At 39.4% G+C, this 12927-nt stretch overlaps 1 protein-coding gene across 1 annotated transcript in view; it reads right to left on the bottom strand.

Moving 5' to 3' along the window:
* DHX15 (DEAH-box helicase 15) overlaps positions 1 to 12115 on the bottom strand; it is a 48444-nt gene extending 36329 nt beyond the window's left edge. Inside the window, exons 1-3 of the mRNA XM_075752387.1 lie at positions 11872 to 12115; positions 5651 to 5999; positions 1006 to 1199 (exon numbers count right to left, since the gene is read on the bottom strand). Coding sequence (XP_075608502.1) covers positions 1006 to 1199; positions 5651 to 5999; positions 11872 to 11939 — 611 coding nt within the window. The 5' untranslated portion in view covers positions 11940 to 12115. The remainder of the gene's footprint in view (positions 1 to 1005; positions 1200 to 5650; positions 6000 to 11871) is intronic.
* Positions 12116 to 12927: the final 812 nt, after the last annotated feature.

Here is a 12927-nt window from a genome sequence, read left to right as displayed (position 1 = left end):
CAACAAGGTAACAAGCCCATTTCAACTTTTCAAATAGGAATTACTGCAGAGTGTAAGTAAAATCTGGGAGTAGAGGGGAAAGCATAAAAAAAAGGGGGAAGGATGAAAAAAGGTTTAGCAACATTTATAACTAGTTTGTAGACTACTACTGGCAGATTTCCAGGTCTATAATCAGAGATAAGGGAAAACCACACTCTGTAAAATACTAGAAATATTATTTCTGCAATTGTTCCTCCCCTCTTCTGTTTGCAGATTGTCATTCACTTCTTCCTTTTCTCTCAGCTAAATTTCTTTACACATTTACTTTATTCCCAATCCTTCAATTACTTGTATGAGCAAAAGAGAAGACATCTTTTGATAGAAAAACACTATTCCTTGAACCACACTACGTGGAATCCTTTTTAACTGAGCATTCTGAATGCCATCTGCAGATGATGTATTAAGTGGGCCTGGTTCCACCTACACAGCCCAGGAATCTAGAACAGTTGTCAACTAAAACACTATGGATTATGTATCCCAGAGTCAGGTATAGGCCAGTTTTGAAGCTTTGTGGTAGTTCTCCGTACTGAAGCTACCGAACTTCACCAGGATTACCCTGAGCAGAAACATACCACAGACAAAAGTCAGCTGAATGCATAACATGAAGAGAAACTGAATGCTGAAGAGCTTTTATGATTAAAGTGCTATTCAGAATAAAGAAGTACTTCAGATCATCCTCCTCTCTATGGATCACTTAAAATTAATTTCCATGGGGTACGGTGATTTCTTTAGGAAGAATGACTCGTTTTCAATTCTACTCAAGCCCCACAACTCAGGTTTCTCTCAGCTCATGCTAGGGCTCCGGTCTATCTTCTCCACTCAGACACAGAAAATGCCTGTCCATAGATTCACTCCCTTTCCTCATTACTCCTTTCATAAGTTTGCTCACACCCTTCACTACCCTGCAATTCCCCCCATCTACGAGGAGGCTGTGTTATATCTTTACCTGACAGTTGCCATACTTACTTCAAAATGGTTTTTGCACTACTGCAGTCTTCAAATCGAATAGAGTAACCAACCTCCTGGCCCAGCATGACATCCATCTCATCAGCAACCCGCTGTGCCACACTCATTGCAGCTACTCTCCTAGGCTGGGTACATGCTACTCCCCTCTTTGGTCCGGGTAATGAGCGCATGTAGTCAACACACCACTGAGGGATCTGGCAAGAATAAAATTCAGTTTAAAACACACTTCAAATGGCCAAATGTTATTTGATACAATACAAATGTTACAAATTAAGTTAGTTATAATTCCACTGAGATGCCAACTGCATGCACAAAAATATCCAAAGCAGGAGAGCAGATATACTAATTAGTTGGACCCAATACCACTAAATAAAGCACGCATTAAGCATGTACATAACTATCTTTCAAGTTATCAAGGAAATACATAGGTTCACAGTACATTTAAGCACTGTTAGATCAGTACGTTATATTTAACAGCAGTCAACATGCTCCAAAGCAACCAAAATTAAAGTTATCATTCAGAATTTTGAAATCCAGAGCACAGTTCATTTAAAGTTTTACAGCAAACAAATTGTATTTTGTGGCTTTAAAAAGTAATGCTTATTAATACTTTAAGCAAAAAGAATTATTTTAGTGACATAAAAATTGTCTTAGCCAGGAATCACAACAAATAAAAATGAATAATCAGTTATGTTCATTTGGTTAATTATTGAAATTTTATCAACCAAATATGAAATCCCTATGTTTTCATTCCTATGTTAGCACTCATTTTATTTGTCAGTCAGCAGTTTTCTGCTCCTGTTAGGAACCTGGAAACATTAAGAATCATCCAAAATAAGCAGCTTTATTCAGAAGAATTGCTAAGACTGATGAAGACAGAATATTCTTAACATATTCTCAGTGTGACGTTTTATGATGAGACATCACCAGGCACAACTAGTTCCAAGTCTACAGATCAAGAAATCCACTCCTCCTTAGTAACTGCTTTTCAAGTATTCTTAAAAGCTCACATTTACAGAGGGAGAAAAAAGTTTATACATTGCACAACAACGAATAACAGGAAAAGCAGTGTAATTTAAACCAGGAATTTTTTTCTTCTAGAATACCATATTTTCACAGCAAAATGGACAAAAGTGAACACTAAAACATACCCACAAGCAGACAAGTGTAGACTGTAATGAAAAACATTTTTCTAAATGGAGAACATATTTCCATTATAAATACAAAAAAAAGAAAGCAAAGACTATCAAAATATGACAGGAAACTACTAGACTGCTGAGAAAAGAACTCAAATTTCTGAAAACTCTTTTCAAAAAATAATAGAAATTCTTGAACACTGATAGCATAAACCTGAAACCCTACGCTGTAACATACACACACTCCCCTAATATGCAGTGTAGAGAAAGGAATTTGCTTCCCAAGTCACTAATAAAAGCTCAACTCTAAGCATATCAGGTGAAGCTTCTTGACTTTAAACACAGCAATTCCTGAAATAAACTTTAAAACAGCATGTCGACCAGGCTACAGCAGCAATAAAAATAATTTAGAGGTAGTTTTCCAGTAAACAGCAAAACCTACAGTATTGGTCAAATGAGGTGAAAAAGGCTACATAGACTTCAACATGTTAAGCTGATTTAGATGACCACCAGAATACTTTTCATGTCCAGCTTTAAAAGACATACAAACACTAGGAAAAAGGACTGTGCCATACTACATTTTCTACTGCAGTCATGACTGGGAATATACTGAACACTTATCATCATCTGGTTCTTATAAAACCTAACATAAAGTTAGCTCAACTCCACTGACACAAAATACCTACAAATTATCAAACCCCTTGACTCTCCTTAAAAAAAAAAATACATTATCAGTATCAAAAGCATGAGGAATAGCTTTAGTTAGCACCCTTTAACCTAAAGGGCCTTCTCAAGAGAGATACTTCCATAAGCACGAGGAGGCAGGGATTACACATATAGTGGCTTCTAAGATCAAAGATAAATGCACTGAGAGGACTGTTAAAGACTATTCCAAAGTCAAAGGAAAGTCATGTTTTTAAAGGGATGCAGGGCAGGAGAGGAAGAGCACTATCCTTCTGGCTTTTCTGAACCATATCAATTTATTGGAAACTTTCTCTGTTAAAGGTTATAGGGTAGAATTCTCAGAATTTTCATTACTTTAAAAGGTGTCAGACTTTTACCTGTGTCAACTCTCCTATGGAATACAAGGGCAGCAGATTAAGCTACACTCAGAATCACCTTGCTTCTGCACTTAACCTGCCAAGAAAATTTGCTGACAAAGTGGCATCCCTTATGCTACATCAAACATCCTATCCTTTATTGTTAAGGCTCTCAAGTGAAAGCAGGTAATACTCTACTATTCCATCTATGGAAGAAATTTAAATTATTATACCAGCACCACAATATGATTCCACATTTAAAAGAGAGCATGTGTTGCTATTACAGCAAGTATTTAACTTCTTTTTAAAAGAAATTCAGCACACCTGTTCCACCACTGAGCATATTCTAAGCATTTAAAGAAAACAGTTAACTTAGAAGGTTAAGTTTAAACTACAAGTCAAGCCATTACAAATACTGAAGACTTGAAAATTAATGGTCTTGGCTTCCAAAAATACTTCTTCAATGCTTTGGGATTAAGTCTACGCAGAACAGGACTTCAAGAAAAGTTTTATCTCCTATTTCCACTGTCAAAGCCAAGTGTTTCCAAACCTGGGTGCTCTACAAGACTAAGGGGAAAACATGCATAACAACCAGGGAAGGGACTTGACAGGCAGCAGCTCTCTCAAAAAGATTATCTACTGCTATATAGCCTTCCATTATTGCCATGAAAGAACAACTCATTATATATTTCAAATAATGCCAACTTTATACCAATAAAAGCAAGCAGAAATAGTTCATGTACAACTTCAGTTTGAGCATTAGAGGGTTTCTTAACTACACATAATTATTTATCTTGTTCTGATCAATGAATGTAAGGAGAAGAAAAATAAACACCCCTGTAGTGCTTTTAAGACAGCACTTGATCACAAAAAGGATGTGACACTATCACATGCAAAACAAGGTTTTCATTAAGTGGCAGCAGGATCATTTTCAGTGATATGTTCCTACAGAGACACTCTCAATTGTTTCAAAACATATCTGCAACCTCATAAGAGAGAATTCAGAGGAAGCAATGAAGCTTCCAAGACAGCTTATGTGCTTTTGGTAGCTTAAATCCCATTCTTAGGAAAGATGCCTCAGGTTTAAGTCCTTTTTCTCAAAGGGGTAAAGTAGTAAGGCAATTCAGGAAAAGCTTTATGCCTGTGGAATAACATGATAGATGTATCTGAAGTTTAAGTCATAGATATTAAGATCTTTTCGATCTTCAAATTCTCACATTATGCAACAAGACATCTTGTTTTCACACAGGTATGTACTTTTTTTTTTTTTTACACGAATGTTCAGAATACTATCTCTTCCAAGTAACTACATAATCAAACTTTTCTGAATTCTGTAAAATCCTGGTCTCAGCTTATACATGTTAAAAAAGCAATACAGACACTGCCATAAGGCACCTTCCAAACAAGACACCAGTTCCTAAAATTTGCAGCCAAAAGGGCGTATAACTTCCAATATTTCAGGCACAGCTATAAAAAGTATCTAATGTATTCCTATGTCCTTCACATTTTCATGACATCCAAAATTTTATGACTAAAAATTTATTTCTGTAAGACTTGCTGTAAGTTAGCTATAATCCATTTTATAAAGACTAAAATATCCTTCAGTTTTTATTTTCTGCCTAGATAAAAGGAATTTATCAAGTTAAAGAAGGAAGAACTTTTTTACATCACTTTTCCACAGATTTTCAACAGCAAACAAAAGGATAAAGTTTTGAGCAAGTCTGTCATGCTATAAATACACAGTGATGTTCCTTATATCTTAGATCTTCACCGTTTACTTGTCCCCAAAAATCATCTTAAGGGTTAAGAAGGCTCTACAGATCTGCTATCACTATTTTCAGCTAAGGAAGATTTTTAAAGCCATGAATCTAAAAAAAAAAAGTGATTTTAACCACAACGCTGAAGAGCTATATGACCTCTGAGAAGCTTCAGTACCAAGGAAACAGAAGTCTCTTCCTCTCAAGTTTGACTGTCACTGAAACACATGATCCGATTGGATCATGTCAGAATTGTATTTGACATTTCAATTCACTTTAAGTTCACATCTGCAGGAGTAAGTTTCATAAAATACTGACAAGTGCCTACTTCTGTAACATGTTCCCTACTTTCCAGCTGCTATCTACACTAACAGCTAAATAAACTACTGATGTAAATTTGGAACCATCACCTCAGTTTGTGGATTAGTACACTTCTGTCCTTTACCAAAAGGATAACTACCAATCCTAAAGCGGACTAGAAGCAGGGGGCAGACAACAGGACTGGATTGTGAAAGGGGAAGAAGCTGAAAGATTCTTCTCACTTTTGTATTCACTAAGCAAATAAAACGTTCATCAAACTAGTTTTGCTCACAATTTGTGAGCTGTTCTTGCACAATGAATTTCAAGAAGGTAAAGCAAGTTTCACCCACACACACCTAGCAACAGTCTCAACCTTTTAAAAAAATGCATTATCATATAGATAAGAACTCACCTGTGTTGTTTTACCAGACCCAGTCTCTCCAACCAGCACAAATGACTGATGCCTAATCAAAATATCCGTAAATCTTTCTTTATATTCCCAGACAGGAAGTTGTAGCCTTTTTTTCAGGATGTCATAATATCGTGGTGTATGTGGTAGATTTGTGAAAGGGTTAATACTGTGTGGAATCATTGCTGGTTTTATAGTTTGTAACCCAGCAGCCGCATAATACGTGGAGTTAGATGTAGGTCGCAAATCTTTTTCCTTGTCCCTTTCTCTGTCACGATCTCTATCTCTGTCACGATCCCTGTCACGATCTTTAGAACGGTCATCACGGTCCCTGTCCCGGTCACGATCTTTCCTAAAAAGAGTTAGCAGACAGAAGAAAATTAGATACTGGAATATTTAAATGCGGAGTAGGAATTTAAATACAATGCAACTTTAAAGGTATCTAGTACAAAGTGGATATAAATGAAATCTTTTAAAAAGTCTTGCAAACAGCTATCTGGAAGGATAAGCATCAAAGAGTAACAGTATATAATGCATACTGAATATACACAGTTACACTCATTCTACATAAGCACTGCCATAGTTCCTCTCATTACAGGCAAGACTGAAGAAAGCTATCACATGATAGCTTTTTTTGTTCAGTCTTCCATACAATTCAGACTCAATCAATTTTGATATACAGGGTGGTAAGTCTGAAACTTAGACTTAAAAGCAGTCACTACAGTTCACAGAATCATTTGGGTTGGAAAAGACCCTTAAGATCACAGAGTCCAAGCATTAACCTAACACAACCAAGTTGTACCATCTTCTCCAGGATTACCTCCTACCACATACTTAAACAGCATTTCTGTAGTCTCATTTGTTCCAAATATTAAGTAAAATAAAAGTTCATTGCACTTGCAAAAAAAAAATCACCACAAAAACCCAGTATTATTTTCACCAGTTATTCACTCAAATTTCAATCTCTGACCTCAGTCTTAGTGGCAGTTTCTGATTTTGCAAATTCACGTACTTGTTCTTGCACCTCTCTCCCTACAAACACTGAAACACTTGTAAAGAAATCCCCAGTTTGACCCAAAGAACTATAGCTACATGCTTTTAATAAGAATCCCAAACATAGCCTAATTTGGCACTTTGAAATAGGCCCCACTTTACAAAAATACCCCATCACACTTCAAACTAAATTAAGTCAGAAGACAGTGCCATCTTTGCCTCCAAATCTCAGGATATCCTCAGCTGCTTCTGTGTATTATGTTAACTGAAAAAGCCAAAACCAGCTTTATAGTAAATGCACATACAAACATTTTTAGGAATAGTCACTAAGAGAAAACGAAACCTCCCCCTCTTCTTTACCAGCATTCAGGCATGCCTGAAAGAAAAGAGAGCATTTCTAAAGCAAACTGTAGGCCAACACTCCACAGCAATTTTTTTTTTTAACATGCAGCTAGAATTCAAGTGTAACTGGTGAAGTAATAAGCAATTTCCTACCTATAGAGAAGATGAAGTAACCAAGATTGTATTAGTACTGATTTTGTAAATTTTAATTCAAAACGTGCTGCACACTGGAAACAACCACCACTCTTGTTCTTGTATAAATGACTAATATATGCAGCCTGTATGTTTTTCCCCCCTCAATACAACATATTATGGCTTCAGAGGTTGTCGCAGTAAGTTGTTTGTGGGTTGGTTGGTTTTCGGGGTTTTTTTGGCTGGGTTTTTTTTTTTTTTTTTGAGGGTGGGGAGGGTGGGGGTGTGGGTGTTAAAGAAGAATGCTTTTAACACAGACCCATTGAAAATAAAGGATTACAAAGCATACTGTCTACTGTCACTTACCTAACTCACTTGTATATAGATTTTCCTAAAGCTCTGGACACTGAATTGTCTGAAAATTAAGGCCCTTTTAGATCATTTGCTTGAATCTGAGATACCATAGTTTCAACATTACTTCTAACATGGTCAAATATTGTACAAGCTGGAAATCTCTTCTTACTGTAAAACGGCAGGCAAATATTGCAGAACCCAATAGGTTCATATTCTCTGGTATGGAAAAGTTATCCCTGTTACAAACTGAAGGAACTAGGCTCCACTATGCTATGCTTAATGGTGGAAGAGTCTAATAGCACGTATTGGCCAGGAATAAAGCTTGGGACCCGTTAATGAGCTATTCACAATCAGATTTTCAGATAACTGCAGGTACTGGGATGAGTGCACAGTCAGACAGTAACATCATTAATAAGAGGAAAATAAAAGTATAAAAGCAATTCAAGAGTGGTAAAGCCAGGGTCAAACACAACAACCTGGTAACAGCACACACTTTACTGAAGGGAGAAATAAGACACACCGCTAATTGGGTTTGTTTGGGGGCTTTTTGGTGGGGTTTTGTGTATGTGCACTTCTGAAGGCTTTTTATTCTTCACTGTTATCTAGTCAAAGTGTAAAAAAAAAACCAACCCATGCCAACAAAACAAATTATTCCATAGTTCTATTAACTTAAACAGTATGATGTCAGAAGCGTCTATATCTCAGATCATCAAGTGTATCTTCAGGTATGCTTCAGCCTCACATAAACCAGCACTATTGCTAAAGTGAACAGACCTACACTGTTCCAACCCTTCCCGTGTGTTGGTATAAGCATTTCAGCAGCCTTGTGAAGAACAAGCCCTCTCTAGACTTCCGCCACCGATGTTAACTCTAACTCAGATCAGTTCTCTTATCTTGTCTCCCACTCACTCACTCCACAAGGGAGACAGCAGCACTGTTTTCTTCTGCACTGGTAGCAATTTGTGTGGGCTTAAAGCATAGACAAAAATACAACTTCAAGAACAAGACAGTGGATTAAATGGACTACACATACAACCCAGAATGGAAAATCCTGTTAATCCCCCATTTCTCAGTTTCTTCACTGAACTCTTACAGCCCTTTAATCATACAAATAAGAAAACAAACCTATCAAGTACTATCTACATTTCAAAAGTAAAACAACTGCTTACAGGTTAATCAAGACAGTTGTGCCTCTTGTTTTAAAAAAGAAAAAAAAAGCGGAGGCAACCAGATCTTAGCATAGAAAAAATGCAACATATAACATGCCCTCAAACTTACTCTCTAATACTTATCATTTTATACCAGCACTTTTTTTTTTCTTCATAAAAATGTTTCCCAGTCTCCCGTTATTACTGAAACTTAGCAGACACATCCAGACTCTGATCAACAAGGGAAAAGAGGAATGACAATTATGCTACCATATTTACTAAACTTTCTATAAATGCAGCTTGGCAGTACTTCATTTATAAACTGTCACATTTAAGTTACTTTTCATTATTGCACAGAGAAGACTGATCCCAAACCCAGAAATTAACAATAAAAGAATCATAATTTAATTACATGTGTCTTGTACCTGAATCCCATTAACAGCCTCTATAACCATAAGGGTGTTGGGTTTTTCGCTTTGTTTTTCAAGTAGTGCGGCCTGCTATCTGCTTTCACTTCATTATGTCCACACATACATAATACATACATGTGGATCCAAAAAAAAAAACCACTGTAAAAATCACTAAATCGGATGATGAAAAGCACACAAAAATGAAAATGGGCACAAAAGGTACAAGGTAAAACCACTGATCACCACAGTGAAAGTCTAAAGACATCTAATAGAACATTAGTGGGGTTTTTTTTCCTTCATTACTAGACACAGCAACAGTTGATGCAAAAAAGCCAATGCAGCTAAAGGAGGATTTTTGCTCCATACATAATAAAACAAAGTACAATTAGTCTGAATGTAACCACTAACACAGTAACCATGTTACACAACAACTAAAGTTAAGTATGTTTGGAAAAAAATTAACAGATTTTAAATAGTACGTATGCAATTTACTCAAACACTGCAATCAAAAGCCTTCCATAAATTTCCCATTTTTCCAAAAAGTTTTTTACTTCATAGATGATACTTGCAAGACTGGAAGAAAACAGATGTTGTGTTGATGCTTAAGGTTACAGCAACAATTACAAGCCTATTGGCCTGGCATCGTTGCCATGTAGAGCCACACATACCAATAGAGGCCTCAATTAAAAAGGAACTAAAAAAAATACTAGTTAGTCAGGTGGTCCAGTTTGAATGCAAGATAAACTATTATTCTGCATGTGAAGTGGTAACCATCCAAGGAGCTAATTCTGCTTAATCCAGCTCCAAAACCAACTAAATTGCATAAAGGCATCTTGGCACAGAGGAAGACATATATATGTGCTATTAACAAGAATCTCTCTGTGCGTTCTCCTTACCACCTTCCATAAGCTGTAAACCCAAACTACCCTAAAATAAATCAAGACAATGTAAGATTAGTATTGCTTGTGCTACATGAATTAAGATTTCAAGTACTATGAGAAATAATCACACTCAATAATTATGCTTATAGTGACTTCTTGTCAGTCCTATGCCATTTAATGTTTTTATTGGCAGGGAAGGAGGGGCAAAGAATGGGCACAAGACCAGCACTTGTATAGTTTTTAGGTGCCATAAAGGTCATAGACTTCTGGTTAAAAAGTTTTATCACTGGTGGGAACTTATTACTGCATATACAATATGGTAAGACTAAGAGTTCAGGATCACAGTAGATAATCAGTAAAAACAATGCCAAATAAAACTATACCAAAACTATAAAACCCATTAACATACAAATAAGGAAATACTAGCGTGTGATTATCTTTACAGCTAACCGTAACAGTTATACCACATTTAAATAATGCCAAATTTTGGCATGACCATTGGAAAATTTTACAAAAATACCTACAAAAAGGCTGCATATGCACAACTTTTCATAGAAAAGCTGTTTCAGTTTTTGGCAAATCATGCAAAAATGGATTAAAGGAGAGAAATAGCTCAATACATTTATTTAAAAAAATAAAACTATAGTGATCCTAAATACACGAAATAGATGTTCAATAATAAACATTCACTTTTGTTTAGCAGGAAAAAAAAAGTCCAGGGGCTAAAAGCTGAAGCTACACAAGCTCACCTTTAAAAAAAAAAGTTTTGCAAAGAGCCTGTATCAGTGAACACTAAGTGCGACAGTAGACTTTTAGTTATTTGAGAACAAGATTAAGTATTTTTCTTAGGTAAATACTCTAGTCCAAAACAATGCTGTTGGACTTTAGAAAGATTAATTCACAGAAGTCTTTTGTGCTCCATCAAGACGGACTGACTATATAAACATAGTATTTATTTGTGTTCCTTTAGACTTTAGGAATTTACTTTGAAGAGCGACCCACCTTCCCCTTCCCCAATTACAGGGTAAGAGATTATGCAGAGAAAGCTCTAAAACAACCGTGTATAAAAGAAGAGCACCAGTGTATTGTCTGTGTTCCTTCAATTTCACTAACCTTAATGAAAATCTGCTAAACCTTGTGCAGTACAGTCCTAAAACTTAAGCCTTTGCAAAACTAAGGAAAAAAACACAATCCCTCCCCTGACCCCTACCCCAAAACTCATCTCACCATCGATTCTTACTTAAACTCAAGCATACCTCTGATGGTTACTGAGTGAAAGACGTTAACAAAGGAATAACGTTCCTACCAGTCTAGGCACTAATTATACAGGCGGAACAAGCCTCATGCTGACCTGTAGGACCAACGTTTGCCAGACCTCTCAAGCCAGAAAAAGGAAGAAGAAAATAAACAAAAAAAAAAAAGTAAGGAAAAAACCCAGATATAAAGAACGAAAAGAGCCGCAGACAAAGCCGGGCGCGGGGAGTGGGCCGAGCAGCGCGCCGCCCCCGGCTCCGCCGCGACGGGAGCCCAGCCCAGCTAAGCTCGCCCAAGCGGCTGGGCCGGCGGCTTCCTCCCCTTCCCCCTCCCCACATCGCCACACGAGGCTCTCCCCGCCCGCTCCCCACCACCGCGCTGCCGCCGCCATCCGCCTCCTTCGTCCTCACCGAGGGGCCCGGCCCCAACAGAAAGGCCGATGCCGGGCCCAGGCCTAGCGCTCCAGGGAGCCGCCGAGGCTCCCGGGCCTGCCCAGCCGAGGCGGCGCCGCTGGGAGCTCCCCGCGCGGCCTCGACCGCTGCAACCCTCTCCTTCCCCCCCCGCATGGCGGCCGCCCCGCTCCCCAGAGAGGCCCAGCCCCGCGAGGCGCGCCCAGAGCCAAGACTCGGGGAGCGGATTGCGCAGGAGCCGCTGTGATCCCCCAACCGCCGCAGGCCGCGCTCCCCGAGCCGGGCCGCGCCACCCCTTACCCGTCGGTCGTGCGTTTCTTGCTGGAGCTGTAATCGTCCCCCAGATCTAGGCGGTGACGCTTGGACATGGCGACGGCGGGCGGCCGGTACGGCGGGCAGCCGCTCGGTGAGGCGGTCGGTGGGTGGGTGCGTGGGCCGGCCGCGTCTGGGTACGGCGGGGCGCGCTCTCCGCTCCTCGAGCAGCAGCAGCGCCGCGAGGCCAGGCACAGCCACTAAAATGGCGGCCGGAAGGAAGCGCTGAGCCTGCGCGAGAAGCCAGCGCGCGCGGCGAGGTTGCGGGGAGGGAGGAGTGGGGGCGGGAGAAGGCGGAGCGCGCGCGCGCGCGCGGGCCCACCTACGAAAGCTTTCCCTCGGCGCGCGCCTAACGGTCGCTCGGGGCCCGCCGTGATGGCGGCGGGGTGGTGGTGGGCGCCTGAGGGGCGGGGCAGGCCGTTACCGTTGGTGCCCTACAAGAAAAACACCTTTCCACAGCCCTGTCTGTTCGTCCGGGCACGCGTGCGCGGGAGTTTCCCCAGAGGGAGTTTAAACCAGGATAACTGTCTTGGTAAGCCTCTATTTTAGGCTGTCGCAGGTTTCCCTGGGAATGTTAGCCTTGCGTGCAGAGGAAGGCAATCTTTCACAAGTCATCTGAAACATCAGAAATTAAATTAGGGATGTTAAAGCTACATTCTGTAAAAAGCACATATAGCCTTTACACAAACGTCAACAATAAGTATTCATGGCAGTGTTTTTCATGTGGAAAAAAAATTGTCTTTCAAAGACCCAGAAACAGTTACTAGTTTTTGCCAGTTGTCAATGTTAGATTACCAGCACAAAGGAAGTTTGTGTTCATAACACAAACTCCAGTAGACCCATTTAGTTCTACTCCATCAAAGTCTTCTAAGTGTGAGCATAGCTATGATGGCATTTAGTAACAATTCCTGAAGTGAAACCAGACACATGAGTTCAAGTGCCATTTCCTCAATACAGTTAGGTTTTGCTTGAACAGTTACAGCTGTAATTCATTATTTTTCATGCTTCCAACCAGTGTAACTGCCAGCAGAAGTCTGCAGGTTT

The sequence above is a fragment of the Balearica regulorum genome, chromosome 4 (assembly GCF_011004875.1).
Source record: "Balearica regulorum gibbericeps isolate bBalReg1 chromosome 4, bBalReg1.pri, whole genome shotgun sequence".
Taxonomy (NCBI): Eukaryota; Metazoa; Chordata; class Aves; order Gruiformes; family Gruidae; genus Balearica; species Balearica regulorum.
The sequence above is the reverse complement of the archived record's forward strand: the minus strand, read 5'-3'. Positions and strand labels throughout refer to the sequence as shown.